This window comes from Xenopus laevis, chromosome 6S, assembly GCF_017654675.1.
Source record: "Xenopus laevis strain J_2021 chromosome 6S, Xenopus_laevis_v10.1, whole genome shotgun sequence".
NCBI classification, from domain to species: Eukaryota; Metazoa; Chordata; class Amphibia; order Anura; family Pipidae; genus Xenopus; species Xenopus laevis.
Genome location: NC_054382.1, coordinates 73,644,054 through 73,671,939, shown reverse-complemented (window position 1 = coordinate 73,671,939; position 27,886 = coordinate 73,644,054). Strand labels below are relative to the sequence as shown.

At 37.7% G+C, this 27,886-nt stretch overlaps 1 protein-coding gene across 10 annotated transcripts in view; it reads left to right on the top strand.

The window, feature by feature from the left end:
- The window catches only part of prpf4b.S (pre-mRNA processing factor 4B S homeolog), a 31,643-nt gene extending 6,085 nt beyond the window's left edge, over positions 1–25,558 (top strand). The window contains exons 3-19 of one of the 10 annotated variants that reach the window (XR_001936254.2): positions 1,614–1,787; positions 3,109–3,261; positions 4,632–4,713; positions 6,774–6,984; positions 7,122–7,195; positions 7,584–7,674; positions 7,939–8,086; positions 9,723–9,860; positions 9,954–10,107; positions 10,227–10,341; positions 11,933–12,084; positions 14,130–14,216; positions 15,680–15,946; positions 16,283–16,417; positions 16,995–17,041; positions 17,590–18,209; positions 24,692–25,558. Coding sequence is in view for 1 of the 10 variants with exons in the window: in NM_001094845.1 (NP_001088314.1) it covers positions 1,614–1,787; positions 3,109–3,261; positions 4,632–4,713; positions 6,774–6,984; positions 7,122–7,195; positions 7,584–7,674; positions 7,939–8,086; positions 9,723–9,860; positions 9,954–10,107; positions 10,227–10,341; positions 11,933–12,084; positions 14,130–14,216; positions 15,680–15,883 (1,783 nt within the window). In the remaining 9 variants the exon portion in view is untranslated. 10 annotated transcript variants of the gene reach the window in all.
- Positions 25,559–27,886: the final 2,328 nt, after the last annotated feature.

Genomic DNA, 27,886 nt, shown 5'->3' with positions numbered 1-27,886 from the left:
ATTCGTAATATAAGACAATTTGCAACTATTCTTTATTTCTGTTTAGTCTTTAACTTATTTATATTTGCACTGCAACTCTTCAATAGTATGTACATTTTTTGACAAATGGGCAGCATTTTCAGTTTCAGGCTGGGTATGCAAATACATAAATAATTTGTATAGTGCTTCAAGCTCCAAATTGTAACTTTTTTGAGGGTTTAACTTACCCAATGCATTGGGGGATCCAGGTGCTCACACCTTAAGCCTTCAGCTCAGGAAGGCACTGTGACAAAATATCAAATGAAAAAGGTTGGCACAAACTGGATCACTCTCCACGATGTAGTTAAAAAATGTATTTATTTAGAACAGCAACATGCCAAATGCCTTACGCGTTTCGTGCCTTTTGGACACTTAATCATAGGCTCAAAGCCTATGATTAAGTGCCCAAAAGGCACGAAGAAAAATGAATAGAGAATGAATAGAAAGTGGATGAGTTTTTCTGTGATGAGTTCTTATCTCACTGCCCCTAAATTACTTAGAATAGGTCTATCCATAAAATATAAAAAAATTATTATACATCTAAGCATATGTAAGATAAACAGGTTGTTGTTCTTTCTTAGGTTAGTGCAGTCACCTTTAACAGCTATTCAGTTTTCCTTTTTATTTTTTTTTTTATTTTCTGCTACTACAGTAATATGTGGTCTAAACAACTAAAATGACAAACTGTGAATAGAAAAGCTACCATGAGCAGTCCTAATGTCTTGTTGAGGTGGCCATTAATGCACCAATATTATCGTATGAAAGATCTTTCATATGATCGTTGCGTGTGGTGGGAGAAATGGTAAAAAGCCTTGGATATCGGTCATCTTGTCTATCGGGCAAGACTAAAAATTTTGATTGAACAGCATTGAAGGTTACCAAACATCGTAACTTTAATGCTGAATCATCAGAGCTATTTTTTTTTTTTTGTTTTTACCTACTTAGCTGAAGATTCAGCTCTTAACGTCAGTAGAGTGAACAAAGGATCTTTTGTACGACAAATGTTTGTGGGAAAGATTATAATTGTAGCATGTATGGCCACCATTACTTTGTTCTCTGAATTATCTTACTTCATGCAGAATCTTGCTAAAGGCCTTATGTGTGTTTTTTTGTATTCTTCAGGTCACTTGAATTTCCCACTTTTATTGTAGTTCATGTACAGGCTGTGAACAGAAATTGGTTGTCCTGCATCTTTGAAATTTTCAATTACTGTCCACATTTACTCAGGCATGCTTTTTAAAGTACCACACCATAGCCATTAAGGTTAATGCTTGTACTATAATTTGGTCATAGGTCAGCCAAAGGCTCAGTTGGGTGTCCCTAAAGCATAAATATGCTTGGACAGCCTTAAACTCAGAAACCAATACTATAGGTTTTACACAGTTTTTTGCTATTTTGCATAGTGTTTAAAATTAAACTAATTTGTTACACTGACTGATTCTTTAGAATCAACCAGTTTTATTTCTGCCCATTTAAAAAGAAAATAAAACCAAAACCTTCAACAGAGTACAGTAACAACTAGCACTTTGTTTGCCTCATTAACAGCACTGCATGAAACCTGGTCATTCACCATTTATTATTTATGTTTTGAGCAGATCAAGAAATAGGGAGGAAACTGCAGCAAGACATGACAGAGCAAAAGAAGCCAGTCCTTCTAGATGGTCTCCTTCTCGTAGGCGACTAAGCAGGTCTCCAGTACGAAGGAGGTCGCGCTCCCCCCTGAGGAGGAGCAGATCCCCTAGGAGAAGAAGCAGATCTCTCCATAGACGGTAAATATGATAGAATTATGAGTCAGGACTCTAGCACATAAAATAACAAGTGTTATGATTTAATATTGTTCTCTTAAAGCTGTGGTATAACACTACAGGAATTTCTTTTTGATCATATCAATACTTGAGCTGTATTCAAATCTTTCCTTACACCTCCGACATTTAGTTTAGCTTTGTTTTGACTTTGTCAAATTGTGTTATCACCAGTTCTAGATTGACACGTGCACTCCAAGGCCTTTAGAAATTGGGTTTGGGAAAAGTTTTAAAAGCTTGAAAAACTACTGTAAATCTATTGTTCCACTTTCCGGAAGATCTACACATGGAGAAGATTTCTACTGCCAGGGTGGCCAGGCCATCTCAGCATATTCAGTCTGAATAAAAAAAAATGTGCCACTGAAAAAAATCCTTTCTTTTTGGCTTAAATGAGGAGCGTTACATTTAGAGAGAGAAAAACTCTGCATTCCAGTATAAGAACCTTATCCCATCTGTGAAATATGATGGTAAGTGTGTCCTGGTTTGGGCCTGTTTTGCTGCATCTGGGCTTGGACAGCTTGCCATTATTGATGGAACAATGCATTCTGTATTATACCAGAGAATTTTAAAGAAAAATGTCATCTGTCCATGAACTGAATCTCAAGACAATTATCCTAAGAATGGTTAAAGAAAAATAAAGTGAATGTTCCGGAATGGACTCGTCAAATTACTGACCTTAATCCAAATAAAATGTCGTGGAAAGACCTAAAGCAGGGGGTCCATGTGGAGAAACCCACCAACATCCTGTATGGAGGAATGAGCTTAAATTCCTCCGAGTCAATGTGCAGGACCGATCAACAGTTAACGCAAATAGGATTTGTTTGAAAAGCAGATAACGTTGTAGATCACATTCATATAAAAATATAGAAAATGTTAAAGGGTTCACAAACTTTCAAGTACCACTGTTTATGGCCACAGTATGAGATGAAGAAAACCAAAAGACAGCAGTTTAAAAACTCAGAAAAAACTGAAAATAACTGTAAACCATGGTGGTGGAAATGCTATGGTTTGTGGCTGCTTTGCTGCATCAGAGCCTGGGCAGCTCATCATAAAATCCAAGGGTGCTTAAGGATAATATGAGACCATCTATCAGAAGATTGAAGTTTGACAATGACCCTAAGCACTCCATAAATCTGCCAAGGAATGTCTAGAGAAAAAAAGAGACAAAAGGTTCTGGAATGTCAAAGTTATAGCTTTCTTCTTTCTGGATAAAGGCCCTCTAATTTCTAATATCTGTATAATTTACAGTGGGGGTATTCTGTTTAATAAATACTGACCTTTTCAACAGAGAAAGAGGTAGAAGAAGTAGATCTCGTCTAAGGAGAAGATCACATTCCCGGGGCGGACGTACTCGTAGAAGAAGAAGCAAAGATAAAGAGGACAAATTTAAAGGAAGCCTTTCTGAAGGGATGAAAATTGAGCAAGAATCTTCTGATGATAAGTATGGGTTATACTTTTTGCGATTTTCTTATGAATATGTAATGTACTTGTTAAAAATCATAAATGTTGCTGTTGTCCATAATGCATTCTACACTGCCAGACCTTTCCACTTTAGATTCTTATTTGTAATTTTATAAATGTGGTTCTCATGCAGAAGAAATATTAAATATGAAAGGGGATGCAATGGAGGCAAAGCCTCTGATGAGAAATCCAATCATCGTAAAGTGATTTTTATCATAGCTTTACAGTTCTATTCCTCCAAAGAATCAGACCGTACAATTGAGTGTTCTGATGCCTAAAATGACAAAAAATGTGTTTAAAAGAGTACAAACAAATATATGGTTTAACTAGTAGAAAGAATGTAGGGATTTTTAAAAATTATTTAACAGTTCAGAAACTCTTACAGTTTGCAGTATCACTTTTTAAATGTATGATGTATCATCCACTTTTCCTAAATAGAGATTTATTAAGACTTAGTATTTGTTGCATTAAGTCCATTTTAAAGGTCTATCTTATGTCCATGGCCTGTCTATATTTATAATATATGAAAACATTGTATTAACCATTCACCCATAATTCCAAAAATATCTAGGTCCACAGACATAATTTGAGTAGTTTCTAGGAGAGCAAAATGCATTCTTCATCATTATCATTCTGTCCCTTGCTATTCTATGAGCTGGAGGGGGCACCATTGCAGGAACCACCTCATGCAGTTCAGTAAATAGAATTGCCCCTTGTAGAAGGAATGTCCTCTACTTCAGTGCTTCAAGGCTCAAAACCAGAAGCGCATAAATGAGCAAGCAAACTACAAATAAATTTGACACTACTAAAAATGTTTTGAATGTGAACTAGGAAGTTGCTCGCAATTACATTCTTTAATTGGCCAGACATTTATTTTTGGGTTTACATCACCTTTAAGGTATACTTTGGGTTTAATGAGTGTGTGATCATTATACCCTTGCATCATGTGCAACACATCATTACAGGTAAGTGTAACTGAAGCATAGGCTGTATCAAAGCTTTCCCCTTTTCTACCTTGTGATGCTCCGTAATCCAGTTACAAAATTACAGGGGTTGGCCAGCCCAATTAATTACTGCTACTGTGGTGTTGTTTCAGTTGTATTGGTCTATATGCTGGAAGTGAAGCAAATAATGCACACCACCCTTAGCACTTCAAAATTGGTGAAGTTGTTTCTTCTTTAATGGTGAATATACAAATACAACCCCAGTTCACTGTTTTGCCTAGCTTACTGGGGGTCAGTGTGGGTCATTTTGAATGCCTATAACCAAATTTTCAGAAATTATTTTATGCTCTTTGCTGAATGTTTGCTAATCTGGATGTGTTCTGATGAGATGTTAAATTTTTTTCAGCCTTGAAGATTTTGATGTGGAAGACGAAGATGAGGAAGCTCTAATAGAACAGAGACGACAACAGAGACTAGCAATTGTACAGGTATGTTTATATTGTTATAGGAGCATTTTATTCTGATCTTGTAAAACTTCTAGGCCCCAGGTTTCCAAGTTCAATTAATCTGCTATCATGCTATTGCATCTGCATAAAGCTCCTCACACATAGCACCTGTCAGAATGTTAAAGGAGAAATTTTGTATAACCTTCATATTCAGATATATTACTTATCCTTCCTCAAAACATGTAATGATGCAGAAAGAGAAAAGTTTTGAAAACAATTTGCCTCCTAAAACTGTCATTCTTTCAGAGCTGCAGAGCGATCTTTACGGGTCAGAAGCTAGGTTAAAATGAGGAGTAGGAGTGTCTCTTCAATCTCCCACAGGAAGTGATCACAACACTGACTGACTCAACTCTGCAGCTATAGCAGCCAAACCCCTCCCCTCCCACCCTCTGTCCTGTGTGTTCCCAGCCTGCACATAACTTCAGTGTTATGCTGCTGCCTGATAATTCACTTCTAACAATATACCTTAAATGCTTAACATAAAGCAATAGATGTGAAGTTTAACACAAACTGTAATATTTTATTTAAAGTACGATAGTATGCTCCTGTGTTCCACAGCAAATAGGAATTACATGAAATGTACATGCCCAACTGGACAAAATCTATTGTACATAATACATATTTATACACTGTGCAACTCTGCTTCTATTAAATTATAAAATTTATACAAACCGTGTACATTAGTATTTACTGTTATGAAATCAAGAATAGCAGCTGTAGCTTTGTTTTCCTGCATATTGATATATGATCAGGTGCAGGGAGTTGCATGGTAAAAAGGCAGCTAGCTGTTTTGGAACAATTTATGTTTAGGTGCAGGGAGTTAAAAGGGCATAAAGGCAGCTGATGTTCTGGAATATAACATATAATAACAGGTGCGGGGAATTACAAAGGAAATACCAAAAGATGGTTATTGTTTTTTGTGTACAATATAATACGGTGTAGAAAATGTCTATGGTATTTACACTAACTCCTAATACACATTGGCCCCAGAAAATAAAAAAACACTTTTAGCAGCAGATTGTTTTATTTATACGGCAGTTTGCTTTTTTTCCCCCAATCAAAGCAGGGCAAGGGAGAGGAATAAGCACTAAAGGCAGGGGGAGTAGGATGGAAATCGAACAGGGCAAAGAGGGGGTTAAATGAACGGGGCAGAGAAGGGGTTAAATGAACGGGGCAGAGAGGGGGTTAAATGAACGGGCGGAGAGGGAGAGAAACGAACGGGGCAGAGAGGGAAAAGGAACAGGACAGAAACGAATAGTGCTGGGAGGGGGTTAAATGATCAGGGCAGAGAGGGAGCGAAATGAACACTGCAGGGAGGGGTTAAATGAACACTGCAGGGAGGGGTTAAATGAACACTGCAGGTAGGGGTTAAATGAACACGGCAGGGAGGGGTTAAATGAACACGGCAGGGAGGGGTTAAATGAACACGGCAGGGAGGGGTTAAATGAACACGGCAGGGAGGGGTTAAATGAACACGGCAGGGAGGGGTTAAATGAACACGGCAGGGATGGGTTAAATGATCAGGGCAGGGATGGGTTAAATGATCAGGGCAGAGAGAGAGAGAAATGAATAGTGCAGGGAGGGGGTTAAATGAACACGGCAGAGAGGGAGAGAAACGAACACTGCAGGGCGGTGGGGGGGGGGGGCGGGCAACAGGACAGAAAGGAGCAGTTCAGGCTAGGGAAAACAAGCAGTAAGGGTGAAGGACTGAGTCTGACTTCACAAACATGCCCACTCCTCCCTCAGTGGCTGCTGCTCTGTAACATAGGCAGATAAAAATAAAATAAAAAGTGAAAGATGGAGGTAAGTATTTACAATGCTTTTAATATACACATGAGGAAGACCATTCAAACAAAATTACTACCCTTTCCCAGGACAGCCACACACAAAAGACAGTCCCAGCCAATTAGGTCAATGTTAGCAGTTTTTTTCTAGAAATCTACTCCAGGATCATTTTTTCAGCTTCATTTATGTTAAAGTAATATTTTATAGAATGTTAAAGCTTTGCCTACTAACATTTTTATCACTTCACCTTTGTACAGAAATATAGGTACTTAAATGAAGACAGCAATACATCTGTGCCATCAGAGCCTAGCAGTCCTCAGAGCAGTACACGTACAAGTCGTTCAGCTTCTCCTGACGATATACTTGAACGAGTTGCTGCAGATGTTAAAGAATATGAGAGAGAGAATATCGACACATTTGAAGCCTCTGTGAAAGCCAAATATAATCTCATGACTGAACAGAATAATGGTAAGAACTTGCCAGTCATATTATCCCAGTTAGAACCTTACTTTCAAATATAGAATGGTATTCACTTATATGTTAAAATAATTACTAGAATACAATTCTAAATACAATTCTAATTGCATTTTCTTTGTTTTCTTAAGGTGCGATGCAGAAGAAATTATTAGCACCAGACATGTTCACAGAATCTGATGACATGTTTGCAGCATACTTTGATGTACGTGCAAGAATTTCAAATTTCCACAGCATAAATATTTTATTGACTCATTTGTTACCCTGTAAAAAGACTTGGGCATATTTGCCTGTTCTGGCAAACTATATGTTGGGTATAATCACACTGATCTGAGTGGTTGGTGCATAGTTCAACTATCAAATCAGCTCATGGGATTTTCCAGTAGCCTGAACTGATATTAATAAGTAAGGTGATTTGAAAAGCCCAACATATTCCATAGTGCAGCAATGTGCATAGCCATGCATTTGATTTATATTTGTACATGAACTTGACATATCGGGCCTTGCCCTGTTTTTCTTTATATTACAGCATTCATTTTTTCATGTCATCATTTATCATTTTAAAAGTAATCCTTGTCAATTTTACATTTCAGAGTGCTCGTTTTAAGGCTGCTGGAATTGGAAAAGACTTCAAGGAAAACCCTAATTTAAGGGATAACTGGACAGATTCAGAAGGCTATTACCGTAAGCTTTTTTTCCCCCCTCTATGTTCTTAAAAATATTTACACAGCATTGCATTTCATGTATTCTAGGGTTCAATTTAAATGCTACCATGCACTTTCAATACATTTAATTAAATAGTTTTTGTGAAATCGAATGTTTGTTACTGTGCTTTCTCTCAAGATGGGTTGATCTATATACAGTATAAGTATTCACAGGAAAATAAAAATTGATATTCTTTTTTTTTTTTAGTAATGATTTGCTTCAACTGGATTTACTTTGTTTCAGGTGTAAACATAGGTGAAATACTTGAAAAACGTTATAATGTATATGGATACACTGGTCAGGGTGTATTCAGCAATGTTGTACGTGCTCGGGATATGGCTAGAGCAAATCAAGAGGTTGCTGTCAAAATCATCAGAAACAATGAACTAATGTAAGTTTTTCAAATAGTATACCTTCAGCTTGCTGAGATTGTGGTTAAGCCCAGCATGCATCTAAACTTGCATCTAAATATGTTTTGCACACTTTGCCCCCAAGGAGACCCCCCCCCCATCCCAGCATACAAAGAAACCAATATCTAAGCGGAATAATTTATTTGGTGGTTATGGCCCCTAATAACCAGAACCGTACATTCAGAGTTAAGGAAAGGTTGTGGCAGCTCAAGCAAGGATAGAAGTATGAGATAAGCCAGCAGCACCGTTATTAAGCTTACCCTGCAGTAACATTGGTGCACAGTCTTTAAGTGAATTTTCTTCACAAACACATTAGCACTGGGACCCACTTCCCTCAAGACAGTGCTGCAAGCATGCATGGTTTAGCACCTAATGAGAATAGGAACATGTGCAATACATTTTAAATAACTGAATATTAATTTAAAGACTGTATATTTGAAAGTTAGAATTACTTCTTTCACTATACTGGAGATCACCTTCTAAAGAAGTAGGCTCGAAATGTTGTACATTATGGTTTGGGCTTCTGTACCAGGCCAAGGCACCACAGTCCTTAAGCATTAAAGATCTATGTCTCCAAAGATGCCCCAGAAGCTCCCTGTCTTCTTTTCTACTGAATCAGTGCACATGCTCTGTGCTGCTGCCAGTTGAGCTTAGGGACCGACTCAAAGACACATAGAATATAAATGTCACAATATAACGCTGATTAGTAATTAATACAGATAACTACATGGCCGCACAGAAACTAGTGCAAGTAGCATCAGAATTTAATAATCAACCTTTTAGCATCAACTTATATTACAGGCCAAACTAATTTTCTGCTTGATAATTTGTGAGAACCCCTAAGCTTAGCTTCACAACAGCTGCTCAGAGCCCACTGAGTATGTGAGTGTTACACTTTCCAAGATGGTGACCCCCTGTGATTAGTTTGTAGTCTTGGATCATTGCTGCTATTGAGAAGTTGAAACTTTAGGCTGGTGCAATAAGTTCTCCTTTAACTCGGTGGGCTATAATCCTTAGAAAAAAAAAACTCCTTTAGTTTCTCTTTAAAGTAGAACTAAACCCCCCCCATACGGCCAAACGTCCCCACTGGCCCCCCTTCCTGCCTCCCCCATGCACAGTGTTGCCCTAGAACTGTGTCCCCTCTAGAAATACTGACCACACATGCAGAGTCAACGCAGCGGAGGTCATGGGCACCATCTTCCGGCTCTTTGGTATTCTTTGGGTGTTCTTCCTTCCCTTCAACAATTTCCGTTGCTTGCGCCATTGTCACGAACCGGAAGACTGCTCCAACTTTACTTTACGAAGAATACTGAAATGACGAAGATGGTACCTGTGAGCTCCGCTGCGATGACTCTGCATGTGCAGTCAGTATTTCTAAAAGGGAAAACAATTCTAGGGTAACCCTGTGCATGGGGGAGGCAGGGAGGGGGCCAGTGGGGAGTTTTGGCCGTGGGGGGTTTAGTTCTCTTTTAATAAATATCTGTATTGTTTTTAGAGATTATTCTGACTATAGCTTCCACGTTGAGCCTCAGAAGTACAGTTGATTTTAAACATTGCTCTTTAATACATCATAATGTCAAGAGATTAGTGAATGCTATATTTGCTCTTTTTATTCAGGCAAAAAACTGGCTTGAAAGAACTTGAGTTCCTTAAGAAGTTAAATGATGCTGACCCAGATGACAAGTTCCATTGTTTACGACTATTCAGGCACTTTTATCACAAGCAACATTTGTGTCTAGTGTTTGAGCCACTCAGGTAGTGTATCCTTATTTTTCTTTTTATTGTTATTATTATTTATGAAGATACCTTCCAGGAAATTTTCATTTTTAATCTTTATTTTTTTTCCAGCATGAATTTAAGGGAGGTTCTGAAAAAATATGGAAAAGATGTTGGGCTGCATATTAAAGCTGTGAGATCCTACAGCCAGCAGTTGTTTTTGGCATTAAAACTTCTAAAAAGATGCAATATCCTTCATGCTGATATTAAGCCTGATAATATCTTGGTAAGAATTTTAGATCATATATTTGCGTTTTCATAGCGTTTAACCTTAGTACATAAAAATAGAATATCGCCTGTTCATATTACATGTTGTCTCATATTGTTTTTTATCATCCACCTTAGGTAAACGAATCCAAAACTATATTGAAACTTTGTGATTTTGGTTCAGCATCTCATGTTGCAGATAATGATATTACACCCTACCTTGTCAGCCGATTTTACAGAGCACCTGAAATTAGTAGGTATCTTATGCTGAGCAGTCATCAAACACTTCTGTTATATGGTCCCCACTGCTTAACAAAATGCTTTTGACATTTTCAAATCTTTTGCTCCTCTGTATTTAACATTGTTTAGTTGTCACTGGGTGTGAATGACTTCTTGGTCAGCAAGCAGCCAGCCTGTGGTGGCTTCTAGGATGCCCAGTCACATATATATAGTCACACTTACATACATATGCTTCTATATACAGTATACCAATATGTATACTAATCATACATCCTGAGATCACTCTACACTTTGATATTTTTCTTGTTCAGGAAATGATCCACTCTTAAAGGCATTAATAGAATCTGCCACAATATCATCTGGCAGGGCATTCCACAACCTCACCGTGAAGAACCACCTATGCTGCTTCAAATTACAGTTCAGTTTCTTTAGTCTAAAGGAGTGGCCTCTGGTTCATTAATCTTTTCTGTGGGGAAAAAGATCCCCATCTGTTTATAATGTCCTCTATTGTATTTGTAAAAATGAAGTAAAAACTGTGCAAATTTATTATTTATTTTTTTTGCTAAACTTACTGGTTCCTGCAAGAGGAAGCAGCATGACTGCTTGCATTAATATTAAATTTATGCAGATAATTTCAGTCACTCTCTGACAAATAACTAGGCAGTTGTGTATTGGTATGCGTTTACAGGAAAATTAAGTTATAAAATATAAATTTAGTAAACTACTTGAACATTCATCTTACCTAAACTATAAACGTTTTATTTTCAGAGAGAAGTAATCAAAACTAAGCAATTTGTCTTTGTTTTATCTCATTGTCATTTTAGAATTTTTTGTGGCAGCGTCATTTATTTTTGTTACCATATATATTTGTTTAGGCTTTCTCTGATCCATCCTTCCAGTCGGTTACTTTAACCACTCACTGACTGGTAGTGTAAAAAGTGTCTGGTTGTATACCACACTGGAAACACCTTACATATAACTGCCTTTAGGCTGCAGTATTCCACGTAATCTTTTGCCAAGGAATCCATTGTGCTGAATGCAAAAATGCATCTTTTTATGGTGATGTTATTCCCTATTATTTAATTTCACTGCAGAAGAAAAAGTTTCAAATTGCAGGAAAAATTCATGGGTATTTTTTTTAATTTTAAGTATTTTTTGTTTTTACATTTTAGATCACAAAAACATGAGAACAGTGTTCCAATATATTATCATTAATAAGCATTTTAGTGTTACAACATACTGTGCAATGTTTATCGTGCTCTGCATTGGTTCATTCATAAGTAAAAATGAACATTTGTCATGCAGTAAGGAAAGAGAAAAGGTTTGGTGACCTTGGTGGAGAAGGGATCAATTAAAACTTCTGAGGGAGAGTGAGGATTGGGTTATGGCAATTAAATGATTAGGTTGGGTTTTTCAGGTAATGAGCCCAAGGGAACCACTCCAGCTTCTCTTCATAGGTTTTTTTTCTATGAGGCTGTGCCTGATTCATGTGCAATTTTTTTTAAAATGACCTGATTAATGTCTTAATAACAGTCTAATTATACTTTACTGTTACATGTGTAACCATAGAGAAGAGAAAAATAATTGTCACTATTCTCTTTCAGTAATTGGAAAAATGTACGACTATGGGATAGATATGTGGTCAGTGGGTTGCACCTTATATGAACTCTATAATGGAAAGATTTTATTTCCTGGCAAAACTAACAATCACATGCTGAAATTAGCTATGGATTTGAAAGGAAAAATGCCAAACAAGGTATGTTACTACTTTTACTCATATGTAGTTACCAAAAGTTTTATATGTGTAAAGTGTGCAATCATGATATTACTACTGTTTTACCAGACAAAATGATGATCCAGTTTTACCTTTCTTAACTTATTATTACAATATTTTCTACCCCTCCTTTAGGCCAATGGGACATATTCTTAGCTTGTGTCTTTCTACTGGGGAGTTGACGGGTGGTGCAGTCTGTCATTTACTTAAAGGGACAGTAACACCTTTTTAAAACTCTCTGCCCATAAATTCTGCATACTCCGTACCTTCAATTTATTGTGTTGTATGGTATACCCATCGATGGGGGTGTAGGGAAATACATAACCGCACTTCAGCAGGGCCTATAGACAATGCCGCCATATGACCTTCCTTGGCTCCCTTATGCTGTCCACTTCCGGCCGTGTACTGCCCCTCCATTAAGTGCATACAATATGTGTGTATAACTTGACTAAAGCTGCCTACAAGCGCATTTTGCACACGATGCCGTTCAGTACATTCTATGCATAGCAGTAAAAGTCTTTCATTCTGTGCTTGCCCACCTGACTGACCGAAAGCTTTCCAGCGCTCAGCTTCACTTTTTCCATCCTGATTATAACTAACAGTTCAGACAGGCATAAATTAAATAAATGCTGCTTCCTGTACCTGGAGTGCAGTCAAGAAGAAAAATAAAGTTACTAAGCACGCTGATGCTCTTTGTGGAAACTACTGTATAAAATGACTTCCGGTTTCAACAAGAATGCACACATAAAGCGCTGTATAGAGGATCCTATTTTGGTGTTTCCAAACTAGATGGCATGTCTTCAAATGGTATTCACTTAAAAAATAGTTTGAATAATAAAATTGTGCAAGGGTAAATCTGTTAATAGAAGTGCTTAGAAGAGGTTTTCTTTAAAAAGCATTGAAAGGGTTTTTCTGCGTAAGAGAGGTGTAGACCTAACTAAAAAAAAAATGTTACATCAATAAACAAAGTGGATCTTTATTCTGGGCACAAGATTCCCGAAGGGGATGAATGAGAATGACATATGCTATTTTTCAATAAATTTTTCAGCAATTGGCCTATATGTGCAGTTAAATTGTAAACAAATCTTTAAATATTCTCACCATAAGATTATAATCTTGTAATAGATAACAGACTAAAAAATACTTTGGTTTTAACTTTATTTTGTTTTGGTTCGATTGTGACACTATTAATAAAGTTGTTTTTGATGAAGATTTACCTCACAGAGGGAGTACAAAGCTGGTCACTAGGAGTGTGTCATGTGACACACACACACACCATCATAGTATATAACAGAGGGTTTTACACTGATTAGTGATTGTGCCTTACTTCTTGTGATGGTTCCCTGGATGCTCCGTCCCCGGCACCCTGTATATATCCAATGTATTGTGAAGTATGGGAATCATTCACGACAGCAGGTTAACTGCAATTATGCTGTTTATTGTGTCACCACACAATGGCCACCATCATAGTAGGCCAGTTTTGTCTTCCACTTTCCCCTCCCCCTGTTTTAAATAACAGACCGTTTTGATTGGTAAGATTTTTGTAATACCCTCTGATTAGTTAATTCAAGTACGAATGTGATTTGGTGGATACGAGTTTAAATATCTTGTTTGCTTAACTGACCATTAGCCTATGATTAAGTGTTGTCAGAACACGAAACGTGTAAGGCAGTAATCCATACTTGTACCTCAATAAAGACCTTTTTACTACTACTGCCTGGAGATTTGCTCTGTGAGTGCCTAACCTACATACAATACGGTGATGTCCACTCCCTTTTGCTGAAGGTTTGGGGCAGAGCACTTGGGCCTCCTCATATACTTGGTGAGTCTCTTTAAAAGAAATGTTTTGCTGTGATGATCTGTCACCATCTACTTTCCTTCAAAATCCATTTAGTCTAACAAATTGAGATAATTTATATGCAAGATAGACTAATGTACTACAGTGGAGATGCCTCTGCATTAAATGATTAGATCTTTGCATACCTTCTACACAGTGCTTGATGCAATGCTTTGATTTTCCTTTGCAGATGATTCGGAAAGGTGTTTTTAAGGACCAGCACTTTGATGCAAATCTCAACTTTATGTACATTGAAGTCGATAAAGTGACAGAAAGGGTATGCCTTTTTCTTTTCTGCACATATTACACGTTCAATTAATACAGCATGATTATATGATTAATTTGCAGACTAAACATGAATTGTACATTTGTTTATATACAGTTTTCCAGTTCAGCTAGCAATTAGTAGACTGGCTCCACAACGTGCTCTTTTCATAACACTCACTAGTCATAGAACAAATCTTCAGAGAAGATGGAAGAAGCCTATCTCTGAAGATTTGTTAATCAGTTTACCACATACAACAGCTGTAGGCTGTAACATGTAAAACTGAAATGTTTTCTATTAATTTCTTCTTTCTGCTCTTTTATAAAGCTGTTTTAAAAAAAAAAAAAAAAAAAAGTATTACCATCTGAATGCCAGCATCACCATTTAAAATCCGTTATATTTATTAAGCTGTGTATTCATTTTTGGCAATTGACTAGCTCTGTGTAAATTTCTGGGGTAAAAAGCAATGTTTGGAAACTTTTAAGCAACATATGAGCAACATATGCCAGGATCTGCCTAAAATATGTCCCTTTGACTTTAACGAAAGGTGTTCTGTGGTGATGTATAATCATGGTGTAAAGGAAAACACAGAGCTTTAATCAACTTCAAAACATACTTAAAAGGCTTTTATTTAAAAATGTTGCTGCTAAATTGTGCTTAGTTCATGTGTGTGTCACTACCAGTGGTCTTCAAGCTTTATCGTTTCACGACCCCCTTTTTAGGGCCACTTTTAGACACATAACTTGGTTACAGACAAGATTTAACTTTGGGGGTTGCCTGTTTGTAAGGCATTCCCAAGTCACTAACTAAAAATGCACAGGCCCAGGCAGTGTGTTTTTATTTATTTATTTTTTTAAGTGGAGAAGTTAAACTTAAACAACATTTTCTATAAAGAGAGGAACTTCGGGGTTAATTACTGTGGTTAGGGGGTGTCTTACAAAGTAAATTATAACAAAAAAGGGAAAGTTGTGCTCACCACTAATTTTTAAAACCATTAGGCGGGGGTGCAATGAGGCTGTGACCACAAAATACATATTGACAAATACAAGAGTCCTCTGCTCTCAACTCATTATCAATATATTTAAGACATTTTGTGCATACTGCTACTGAAAAATGCCTTACCCCTTAAACAAAACAGGGATTGTTTGTCATTATATTGCTATATATTTAAGCTGGCCAACTATGTCAAAGTCATCCAATTTTCATCTGATTCATTAAGAATTCTATTGCTTCATTATACATTTTACACAGGGACTAAGTTTTAACCTCAGCTTACTTGCTGCTTTCAAAGTAAAACTCCCAAACTTTGCTGCCCTTTTATTAGACACCAGTGGGATCACCTGACTATAGATAGGATAGCTACAAGTAACCCACCCCAAGCTTCATGATGTTCCTTGTCCTTCAATTGTTATAGAACTGTTTATTTTTCAGTGCTATGAATTCCAATCACTTTTTTTTGTTTTCTAAACCCGCAGGAGAAAGTTACTGTTATGAGCACTATTAACCCAACAAAGGATCTGTTGACAGACTTAATAGGCTGTCAGAGACTTCCAGAAGATCAGCGTAAAAAAGTTCATCAAATTAAGGACTTGCTGGATCAGATTCTAATGCTGGATCCAGCTAAACGGATAAGCATCAATCAAGCTCTTCAACACCCATTCATCCAGGAAAAAATCTAACTGTTCCATATGGTTTATCTATCTCCAGCCAGGACTGAAGACCTTTTCCAGCAACTTATTAATGTATATAAATCTATAAATATTTCTCCTGCAAAGCTGAAAAGGCATGACATGTTTAAATAACAAGGAAGGTTTTGGGTTCTTTTTTTCAGAGTTGTTTGAGTAAATGATATATCTGCACAATGTTTCCACTATCAAACTGACTGTAAATTGAAAAGTTATTACTGCAGTGCTAATGCAGTCTGCTGTCAGTTACACAGTGTTGGGATTTAATGCTTGGATGTTAATATTTTATTTTTAGCAGTCATGGCTCATATCTGTTATTTTTATTACAGTTGTCTTTTTGTACTTGAGAAAACATGACCAGCATAAATGCTGTTTATATTCACATTTCCCTAGGTTGTGTGCGCAGGCCTCTGCACCATGCCCTTGGTCTAGTCAGTGCCGAAGGGGGGCCTATTCCTTCATGAGCCTGCCTCCAGGGATGGTCTCCTCTTTTAAAGCAGGTTGTGTACAACTTTCAGTACACTGAAGGTAAGCTAAACCATCAGCATCACTGGTAATTTTAAACGTCTGTGTTTGTATATTATATAAATAGATATTTCTTTGGTCAGAAGACAAATGATAATTTGATTTATAGTAGCAGATTTAACCCCCTCATGTTTCACAAGTGACTTGTTGTAATTTCATTGTTGCTTTTGATTTGGACTGTATAAATAGCAGCAGTTGCAACACTTTCTCTCCAATACTGTTACCATGGAGTTTGCACACTTGATGGATAAAGCACCTTCAGTGTACTGTCTAAGTAAATTTTGTATTTTTCTTTTTTTTTAATCTGTTTTCTTCATATCAAGCATTTATTTCATGTATTCTAACAACCCACAAATGTTACATTCAAAATCAAACATGGGGAAAAGGTTTAAATGTTTAACATTGTAAAAAACCAAAATATATGCGTTAAAATGTGCATTTGTGTTATTTCAGTCTGTGCCATGGGGGGCTCCCTTTTTATGTTCATGGCGATTCTCTCTGGCACTGACTTAAGTTTCTGGTTAAAATGTTAACTTTTCTCTGTTTTCATTACTTGTGATCATGTTGTCTTTCAATACAGGCATAAACTCTTCACTCTTGAACAAAAGCAGCTGCTTTTTAAAAGCGGTAATTGCTTCTTTACCTTTTTATTTCTTTTGTAAATGAAACTTTTCTTTGAATAACAAAATCAGTCTTTAAATTGTTCTTTTGCATAAACCGACTTTCACTTATTGTAAAGTGAAGATTGTTTTTCTGCATGTTCAATGGCCCATGCAGCTATCTGTATGTTTCAGTATGCATCATTAGCTAATAAAGTCTTTTGTGAACAAGTAGCCATTTTTAAGAGCTTTCATTTGATTTGTTTCCCTACACAAGTGGATATTGTGGATATCCAACTAGGGATCTATATTCCTTGCAAACATTTTTCCCACAGAAGATCATTTTTAGAATCTTACCAGACCTTGGATATCTAAATTAGGCCAGAACACCTATATGGTTTTATATATGTTCCCCTTTTCATCCCCTTAGCCTGTGCAGGTTTGCCCATTACTACATCTCTAATGGATAATACAATACCCGTGCTCATATTCAGAGTAATGTAAAACTTTCTGATGATGTGGCGTTGACTAATATTTGTGCTGTTTTCTCACTTTTCCTCTTGATGGTGCTGAAAGGAAATAAAGGAAAGCAAGACACAGGCCTCCCAGCGTCTGATTTGCTGAGACCCCAGCATCACCTTCCTCACAAGGTCATTTCCGACAGCATGTGTAGATAAGCATATAGCAAAACTATTCAGACAAAATGGATTTACCCACAGTTATATTTTTAAAAGGAAAAACTGTTTATTAGTTATAAGGCACATATTCTGGTTAAAAAAAAATCGATACAAAAGTATGGATAGAAATGATGTAGGTCTCCTTTGGCACCATTTCTGTTATTCTCAGCAAATGAAAAGGGATTAATCCATTTTGTGAAAGGTGTTGTTTTTTTTTTGTTTTTTTTGTTGAGTGCCCAACTTATGTATATATTTCTTACATTCCGAAGGGCAAATTTTGTTATAGTGAGTCACATTTGATAGTAGTGAGCATTGCAGGTTATTTAAGATTAGAGTTTTTGGATGCTTGGATGGAACCACGTCTCAGCATCTGCTCAGACAAGAAAAAGCTACAAATCTTTGCAAAATGTTAAATTCTCTGTTTCTATTTATAAGGATAAAGTTGCTGGTTTACTTGTTTCTTTGTGTTTTAGATGCAGTTTGGCTGAAGATGATTGCAAGAAGACCAAGGTTTCTTTTGTAAGAGTGAAACAAAAAGTTTGACTTCTTTGAAATGTTAAATTAAACAGATCCTGTATGTAGAGTGATGTTTTATGCATGAAGATAGGGATACTGATGCAGTTGGAATTATTTGTATGAGGACATCATTCCTAAGGATGACATTTCTTTTTTCTGCTATGCATGATCTTTGGCCATAGAGTCTTCAATTTCCTTCACTCTTCATTCAGTGTGGATGCTAAGCCAGCCAGTTTGTGTAGAGGAATGCAGGCAGCTACCTAACTTTATAAGAGTGAGTTGGGCTTAAAAAAAGTCGTACATCTTAAAAAAAAACAGGATTTTTGATACTCACCGTTAAATCAGTTTCTCTGTAGTCGAAAGGGGGACACGGACGATGGGGTTAAGCTCCACCCTCCAGGAGGCAGGACACTTGAATAAAAATTAAGGGGCGTGCCCTGTTGGGCTTAACCCCGCACACCGTGCTCTAGTCTTCAGTTTGTCCCAAAGACTTTGCAACCAGAACAATATGAACATAACCATAACTAAACGCAAGCCAAGGTAAACCAGGGACTATCCTGGAACGAAACATGGTTAAGCTCGTCCTAATGGGCGGGAAGCCCTGTGTCCCCCTTTCGACTACAGAGAAACGGATTTAACGGTGAGTATCAAAAATCCTGTTTTCTCTGTCGTCTTAGGGGGACACGGACGATGGGGACTTAACAAAGCATTCCCGGAACAGCAGGGTGGGAACGAGCTTAGACATATTGGTGTGAAAACTGAAAACACTCTTGACCAAGGTAGGCCTTGGCTGAGGAAAGAGTGTTGAGTCTGTAATTTTTAATGTATGCACCGAAATAAGTGGCTGTCTTGCAGATGTGGCCCAGTGAGTCACAGATACACCACGCCTAAGAAGTTCCCACTGCTCTAATATAGCGGGCTCGGATACCTTCTAGTGGTGACCTTACTTGTATGATATGCTTGATAGAGCGTTAATCTGATGAACTTGGCAATGGGATCTTGGAAGTTGCCTGACCTCTTCAAGTCCCGCTGGTATGATGCGAGTTTGCGAACGGTGTAAGAATTTGACTAATTCATGCACCCACGGAGTGCTCTGACTACGTTGTCAGTAGGAGCTGGGAGCGACGACGGTACTAAAATCTCCTGATTTAATGAAGGAGGAACTACCTTGGTATAATGAAGGAACTGTACGTACTAAGCCTTATCTTCGTGAAAACCGGAGAAGCTGGATTACAGAATTGTGCCCTCAGCTCATATATACACTCTCATGGTTGGTGAAATGCCATCAGAAATGCCACCTTGAAGATGAGCCAATTTAAAAGATTGAGTTCAGAGACTAAATGCTGGTTCCAGTAAGCCTCGAGTACCAATTAAAATCCCAACCTGCGACCGGTGGGCGAAAGGGACGGAGCTGTGTGTGCTACTGCATGCAAAAATGCACAATTTCTTCCACCGCTAACTGATGCTGGAACATAAAGATAGCCCAGACACCGTACCTTCAGAGAGCTAGCTGTAGACTCCTCTGCAAAATGATGATATCCTTGGAATGTCATGTTCCAGGAAGATCAGCCTTCTTACACCAGTTTAAGTATGAGTGCCACATGTACTAGGATCTCGAGGAGTTGATTAGTGTGCCTTGATCACTCCAGATATAACTTCCACCGCTCGCCCATGCCTTTACCAGGTGGGCGACTCAACAGCCATTCCGTCAACGTGACTAGACCCGGACTGAGATACATTTTGTGCCTTGTCGCAGAAGCTCTGGGCTGCCCTCTCGTCAGATAGGTTGTACCAACCACCTCTCCTGCAAGTTCGCAACTCATATCGTCCGAGGCCAGTAAGGACCTACCACAAAAAACTCCGTGGTGATACCTGTCTGAATTTCTAGAGGACCCGAGGAGCATAGGGAGAACAGGGAAGTGTACGATAGATCGAACTAACAGCACTGAGTCGTGGCGTCCACTCTCGTTGTCAGTGTGTCTTGATAGCAAGTGAGAATCTTGAAAGTTGTCTGTTGGTACTGTAAGCCATTAGATCTATTGTGATTGTCCCCAAATATTCACAAGTTCCGTGAATGCCTCTGGGTGAAGTGGAGCTTCACCCAGCACACCTGGTTATGTCGGAGGAAGTTAGCTTTAGTCTTGGGCATTCTAGGTAGGTGTATGGCTAATAGTCTTACAAGGCTGTCTGGCGACCAATCTCAGGATTTGTCAAACTTCTGCTAGAGCTGCTCAGCTGTGCGTTCCTCCCTGCGGATTTATCTAAGCTACTGTGGACTCGTCTTCACTCTAGACCTGCACCAGCTTTGCTTGTATAAGATGTGCCCATCTGTTTAGTGCTATTTTTAACTCGTAACATCAAGATGTTGATCGTCGGTATGAACTCCTTGTGCAGACAGGTTGTTCTATGATGCATTCCAGCCTTGCAGACTGGCATGTGTGGGTAACACATTCCAATTCGGAGTCTCCCGTGACTGCTGTATGGTTAGGTTGTTCGGCTGTAACCACCACTGGATATCTTTTCTTGTCAAAACAAGTTGATGATTCTGGACAGAGAATCCCCTTTCCTACGGACTCAACTCGCCTGAATGGCCGCAAGTGTATCTATGCGATGTGACACTTCACTGGCCGGGACCATTGGCCCCAGCTCTCTCATCGCTAAGAGACTTTTTGGTCTCTGATTGGACAACAGTGAACGGATTTGACCTCTGACCTTGTCCTGCTTGCCCCGTGGGAGACATAAGGACTGTGTGATTGTGTTGATTCTAGTCATAGAATTAGCATCTGATGGTCGGGTTGTAATTTGAAGTCTCTACCATATGAAGGCCCACTGGAATTCCCGAGTATCAGAATGGTTTGGATACTGAACCTTCCTAGCTTTGTCTTCCGACCTGGCCTTAAGTAAAAATCGGCCATGTGGGGGAAACTGAACTCCACTGTAGTCGCAAGGTCGCTGCTGATACTGCTAGAGCACGGTGTGCGGGGTTAAGCCCAACAGGGCACGCCCCTTAATTTTTATTCAAGTGTCCTGCCTCCTGGAGGGTGGAGCTTAACCCCATCGTCCCTGTGTCCCCCTAAGACGACAGAGAAACATGTTGTTCATGTGTTATTCCTAAAAAAACAGGTTCTGTGGATTACATACAAAATGTTTACCAGATTGGTGTGTTGGTATTCCTTTAACACCTTATAGAGTCCTGATGTAATGTTGAATTGCAGAAGCTGGAAAATAGTTGTCCTGAAACTGCTGTTCTAAAGATGCATTTAGCATGGAGTAAAATTGACAGAGATAACATGTTCTTTCTACATGTTACTATATTACTGTAATACATGGCATTATAAATAATTCAGGTTAAATGAAATTAAGTAAATGGAGTAAAATTATATGTTCATCAAAATTACCTTTTGGGCTCTGCACAGTCTGAGACCTGGAATTTTGAATGAGAGGCATGAGAAAAAGCAGGAGAGAGCTTTAAAATGGCAAATTGCAATTTCGTTTGTAGTTTTTACATTGCTGATAAATGCATACTCTATGGCCCAGGTAAGGGCTTGGCAGAATTGCAAAAGCATATTTTACTTACACAAAAAGCATCTCTTGACATATCCCTGTTCATTCTGGTATTCCGTGTGAAAGATTAATAGAATTGATCCCCCTGGTGAGGATTTCTGCTTAAGTAAATGAAAATTCTGCAATTTTGCCTGGCTCTTGGGACTAAACAGCAAGGGCTGCTCACTTTACACATTTATTCTATTGAATAAAATGAATGTAAATTGCAAAAATGCTTAAAAGGACAAGCAGCAATTCTACTTTACTATACATAGAATAGATTTTTTCTTTAGGTAATCATTTATGATTTAATGCAGAAATCCGATCTGTAGGGAGGTTTTCATAAATCCAGGTTATTATATACCTTAATTAGTAACTATTAGTAACTAAACACTTTAATTAGTAGTCTAAACAAGTAAATTTGCTAAGGAATCGTAAGAACATTTCACAATTCATTTGATTACTCAGCACATGCAGTTCTTTTACACTTGTGTTCATTCAAATTCCAAAATTCATATTTCTAACCAGAATTTCAAAGTTTTTGCAAATGTTTAACCTTGTAAAACTAAACTTGGGATTCTACTGTAGTATGATTTGTTCACTATCAAACAAGTTGCTCTAAACATTTATCAAAACATTTTTTCACAAAACGCAACCACAAAGCCGTTTGTAACAAAAACACACAACTGCATGAACCGAGGAAAAGACTAAAGCTGGCCATAGACGCAAAGATCCGATCGTACGAATCGTGGATTCGTACGATTTTCGGACCATGTGTGGAGAGTCCCGACATTTTTCGTCCGTCGGAGATCGGTCGTTTGGTCGATCGGACAGGTTAGAAAATTTCTGTCGCCTGCCGATAATATCTCTGCGTGTATTGCCGATCGTACGATTTTCAGTGGGAGACTGTCACTAGTGTTGTCAGACATAAGTATCGTACGATTGCTGTCAGGGGCAGAACATAGGGTGATCTGTTCTTATTTGATCGGAATGGTAAAGACTTTGATCTGAATTGTTAGTGGAGGGTCGGGAGATGGGGAAAGTCCGATCGTACGTTGATTCGTACGATCGGATCTTTGCGTCTATGGCCAGCTTAAGGCAAAGGTTCAATAAATTAACTTAAAACAACGTTTAGGGACCATATTCATTTCTGTCCATTTTATAAATACAGATTTTTAGTACTGTGATGTGAGAGAGTATTTGTCCCTTGCTATATTATATACAGTGGTATATATGATGTTACCTAAATCGTCATCTGATTATCAAACAAGTCCTTAATTAAAGTAGACGAAAAAAAACTTATTAAAACAAATGATCATATTTGGTCATGTATTTATTGAAAAAAGTGATCCAATAACCTTTCTGCATGGGGCAAAAGTAAGTGAATCCTTAAAATTATCATATAATTGGAAGGTGAAATCATAGTCTGATGTTTTCAGTTAATGGAATGACAATCAGGTGTGAGTGAGAGACTCTGTTTTATTTATGTTTAAAGAAGGGGGATCCAGCAAAGCCTGATCACACATGCAACACATTTGTGTCTGAGGACCTCAGAAAAAGCGTTATCTAAAAAGTTTGGACACCACCAACCAGCAGTCAGACAGATTGTTTACACATGGAGGACATTCAAGATCGTTGTTACCCTTCCCAGAACTGGTTGACCATCAAAGATAACTCCACCTTCAAGGCGTCTAAATAGTCTGAGAGAACCCAGAGTAACTTCTAAGCAACCGAAGGCCTGTTTCACATTGGTGAATGTTGATGTTCATGAGTCCACCATCAGAACACTGAACATCAATGGTGTTTATGGCAGGGTAGCAAGGAGAAAAAAAAAATATTGCTGACCATCTACAGTTTGCAAAATATGTGGACAAACCAGAAGGATACTGGTAAAAGGTTTTGTGGACCCAAAATAGAACTTTTTGACTTAAATAAGGAGTTTTGCATTTGGAGAAAGAAAAACACTGCATTCCAACGTAAGAACCTTATCCCATCTGTGAAACATGATGGTGGGAGTGTTCTGGTTTGGGCCTGTTTTGCTGCATCTGGGTCTGCCATTATTTATGGAACAATGAATTCTGAACTATACCAGATGATTCTAAAGGAAAATATCAAGACATCTGTCCATGAAATGAATCTCAAGAGACAGTGGATCTGCAGCAAGACAATGATCCTAAACACTCATGTTGTTCTACCAAAGAATGGTTAAAGAAGAATAAAGTGAATGTTCTGGAATGGCCAAGTCAGAGTCCTGACCTTAATCCAACTGAAATGTCATGGAAAGACCTAAAGCAAATGATTCATGTGAGGATAGGCACCAACATCCAAGAGCTAAAGCTGTTCTGTACTGAGCAATGGGCTAAAATTTCTCCCAGTTGATGTGCAGGACTGATCAACAGTTACCACAAATGTTTAGTTTCAGTTATTGCTGCACAAGTGAGTAGCACCAAATACTGAGCGGAAGTTATTGAATACCAATTCACTTGCAGAAAAGTTATTGGATCATTTTTTTTTCAATAAATACATGACCAAATATAACCACTTTTGTTTAACTAGGTTTTCTTCATCTACTATTACTTGTTTGAATATCAGATGATGTTTTAGGTCACATTCATCTAAAAATATAAAACATTTTAAAGGGGTCACAAACTTTCTAGCATCACTGTATTTCTCAAACGTAATAATTTCTGATTTTTTTGAGTTTTTAAACAAAGAGAACATATAGATATCTTGTGCACGATCAGCATTGTTTTTTCTGAGTCTTCCTTATATAGTATATTTTGGATTTGGGAATGTTAATTTTTCATATGGGTGATATAACCCATTAATACATGGTTACCTGTATACCTGTTTTTATTCCTCCATACAGTGAATTTTTTTCATTTTTCTTTTGTTGTTTGTTATTGTAAACTAGATTTTTTTTTTCTCCTTTTTGTACACAGGGTAAGATAATCTAAAATAATCCCCCTGAAATTCTTGGTGACTGGGATGAGAAGAAAGAGTTCAGGACACAGCACATCAAATACCGAGACACACATCTAGGGAATATAGTTTCAATATATAATATATATAAATATATAAATGTGAGGTCTGTGGCTCCCGCCCCTCGTTACAGAGAAAAATGGAAAATGTTTTAGTCATTCTGCATTAAATATGAGTGCACTGGTTTGGTTGTCATTAGTATCCCTTTGTGAGAAACCGATAACTTGTATGTATGTGCACATATCACTACCAATTTTCTAATATAGTATCAAGGCATAAATCCTGATGTCAAATGGAATTTGGATCCAACAGTTTAAGAGACATGGTGCATTGTCTGATTCGGTCTATTGACATGAGCTCACTCATCAGATTCAATTTGGGCCTATATTTGCAGTAGACTTGGCTCGGGTGCAATAAAAAGTCTCCAGCACTCAGAAGTAATGCCAGAAGATGAAAAATCTGGTAACCAGCTCCACTTCATCGTTGTGCTGTACATGTAGTCAAAGGAGCTTGATCACCTCTTATAAAAATGTGCATAATATAAATTATATACAAAATGTCCTTTTTCCTTTACCCACGGCAATACTGCAAAGGTAAATCCTTTTTCAGGTAAATCCAGCCAACATCTTTCCAGCTGTTGTCTCTCTTCCAAACTGATGCAGGATTTATGTATTGGTGTCAACTATTAGAGATTTAAACATTTCCCTCTGTAAACAAACCACTCATTTAATAAATGAGAATATTTCCCCAAAGATTCAAGACATAATAACTTGTCTATGTTCATTACTGTGTGATGGTTTCTAATAAATGTCATTTTTTATTCCTTATTTTGTGGTGTCTGATTCTGAATCCAATGTTATTTATAGATATCCATTAAGTAATCCCAACAAATACAGCTATTGAATCTGAGATCTTAAAAAATGCATCCATAACTGAATAAAAACATCTGTATAAAAGTATACACAAGTGTAGGATCCATTTTCCTGAAACCCGTTAGCCAGAAAGCTTCGAATTATGGAAAGGCCTCCTATAGAATCCAAAATTTTTAAATTTTCTCTGTAGTAATAAAACAGTAGCTTGAACTTGATCCAAACTAAAGGTCCCCATAGACACGACAATTATTCTTTGGTGAACGACCGATTTCAGCGCAGTCCGGCCAATTCGTCAAATTATTGTGCGGTTAGTGGGATTCGAACGATCATACATCTTACGATTTTTCGTCCGACATCTGTCAGAAAATTGATCGGCCAGGTTTAAAAACCTTTATCGGTCCCAGTGGAATCTATCTATGTCTTCAGGGCCAAGCAGGCAGCTACTCTTCAATTTTGCTGGCAATATCGCCTGAAATGGTCTTTTTAGTTGATGGACACATTGTACATTTAAATGATCATATTGAGATAATCGTGGTCTCATAGATTGGATCTTTTAAAAATCTTTACATCTATGGCCAGCTTAAGATATAATTAATCCTTATTGGAAACAAAGCCAGCCTATTGAGTTCATTTAGGGGCAGATTTATCGAGGGTTGGATTTCGAAGTAATGGGAGTTTTTTTGTTTTTTTTTAAATTTGATTTAAAAAAAAAAGACCAATTGAAATTTATTAAAAACATCTTAAGTTTTTAACTTCGGGTGGATAGGCTGTATTCGAAACAAAGTATTTGCCCCAAAAAACTTCAGTTTTTCAAAGTCCACCAAATGTCTCCAAATAGGTTCTAGGTTCTCCCCATAGGCTAAAACAGCAATTCGGCAGGTTTTAGATGGGGAAGTTTTAAAGAGACCATACATGATAAATTTCGAATAGTCTAATTTTTTTTCAAATTTTAATCTAATTTTTGGCCTGTTCGATAGTCGAAGTACACAAAAATAGCTCAAAATTCAAATCTTTTTACTTCGAATTTTCACTTCGACCCTTGATAATTCTGCCCCTTAATTTTTACATGATTTTCTAGTAGAAGTAAGGTATGAAGATCCAAATTACGGAAAGATCTGTTACCCAGAATGTTCAGGACCTAGATACAGATAACAGGTCCCATACCTGTACTATAATACAGAGGGACAGATTTATTAAGTAATACCAAAGGTGTGGGCTTATAGAGCCGGCACTCCGGTTGGGGGTAGCAGTAGTTTTTTTTATTGGCCCTGCCAGCACTAGGTCACCCTTACCTGGAGGGAGCTCAAGCAACCATATTGGGGCACACCCATGCACATGACGAGTGAATGCCGCAACTTGATCATTATGCTCATGAGTCAGAAATTGCGTATGTGCTATGCAAGGCATGGCTGCTCACACCAGAAGCTCCCTCTGTTGCAGGTGTCCTAGCGCTAGCAGGGCTAAAAAAAATTTTTTTAAACTACGGTTATGCCCAAGCTCTATTAGCTTGCAACTTTGAAGTAATTGTTTTGGTCAGCAGGTGCCCTTTCATTTTAAACAAGGCCCACAACTGAGTGCTTTTATACATGTCATGGTGACTTGTGTTATATCTTTATATTTTACAATAGGGGGGTAGATTATATGTTATAATACACAATTTACAGTGAGTCATGACATATTACATCACTGAGCTTATAACTGATTTCATCACTAGGCACTGGTCATAAGTATATAATTCACAGGATGTGTATGGTTCTTGTGTCTCTTCGCCAAACTTTACATTCATCAAAGATTCCTCCATTAGCAGTGTTTCCAGTTCTGCAGCCCATCCTAGTTGTCAGTTTTTCGAGATAGGATGGGTGTGTGTGTGTATATATACATACTGTACATATATTCTCTATGTCTCTACTTTGGTAATCAGGGATGGGCTATTATATCCTCCTTTCCTAAATTTTATTATATTCTTTCCACTTTTCCCCTGTTCCCCTCTACTTCCCCCCCCCCAATCCATTTGTTATAAAAGAGAAGACTGTGGAGACAACAAACCTTTTCATTGGCAGTTAATCCGATTTTTTACACACCTGTATCTTGACCAATAACATGAAACGCCTCAATGAGCTATATTTAGGTGATTTCTTAATTTTGTTCAACAAGGCCATTACTGCCTTCCATAAGGATTTCTTTTTTTTTTTGAATTAATGTAAAGGAGACGTGTGAAAAACCAGAATGTGCTGGTGCATTATACAATTTTCAATATAGAAGGAAAGTGCTCAAAAAAGTAGT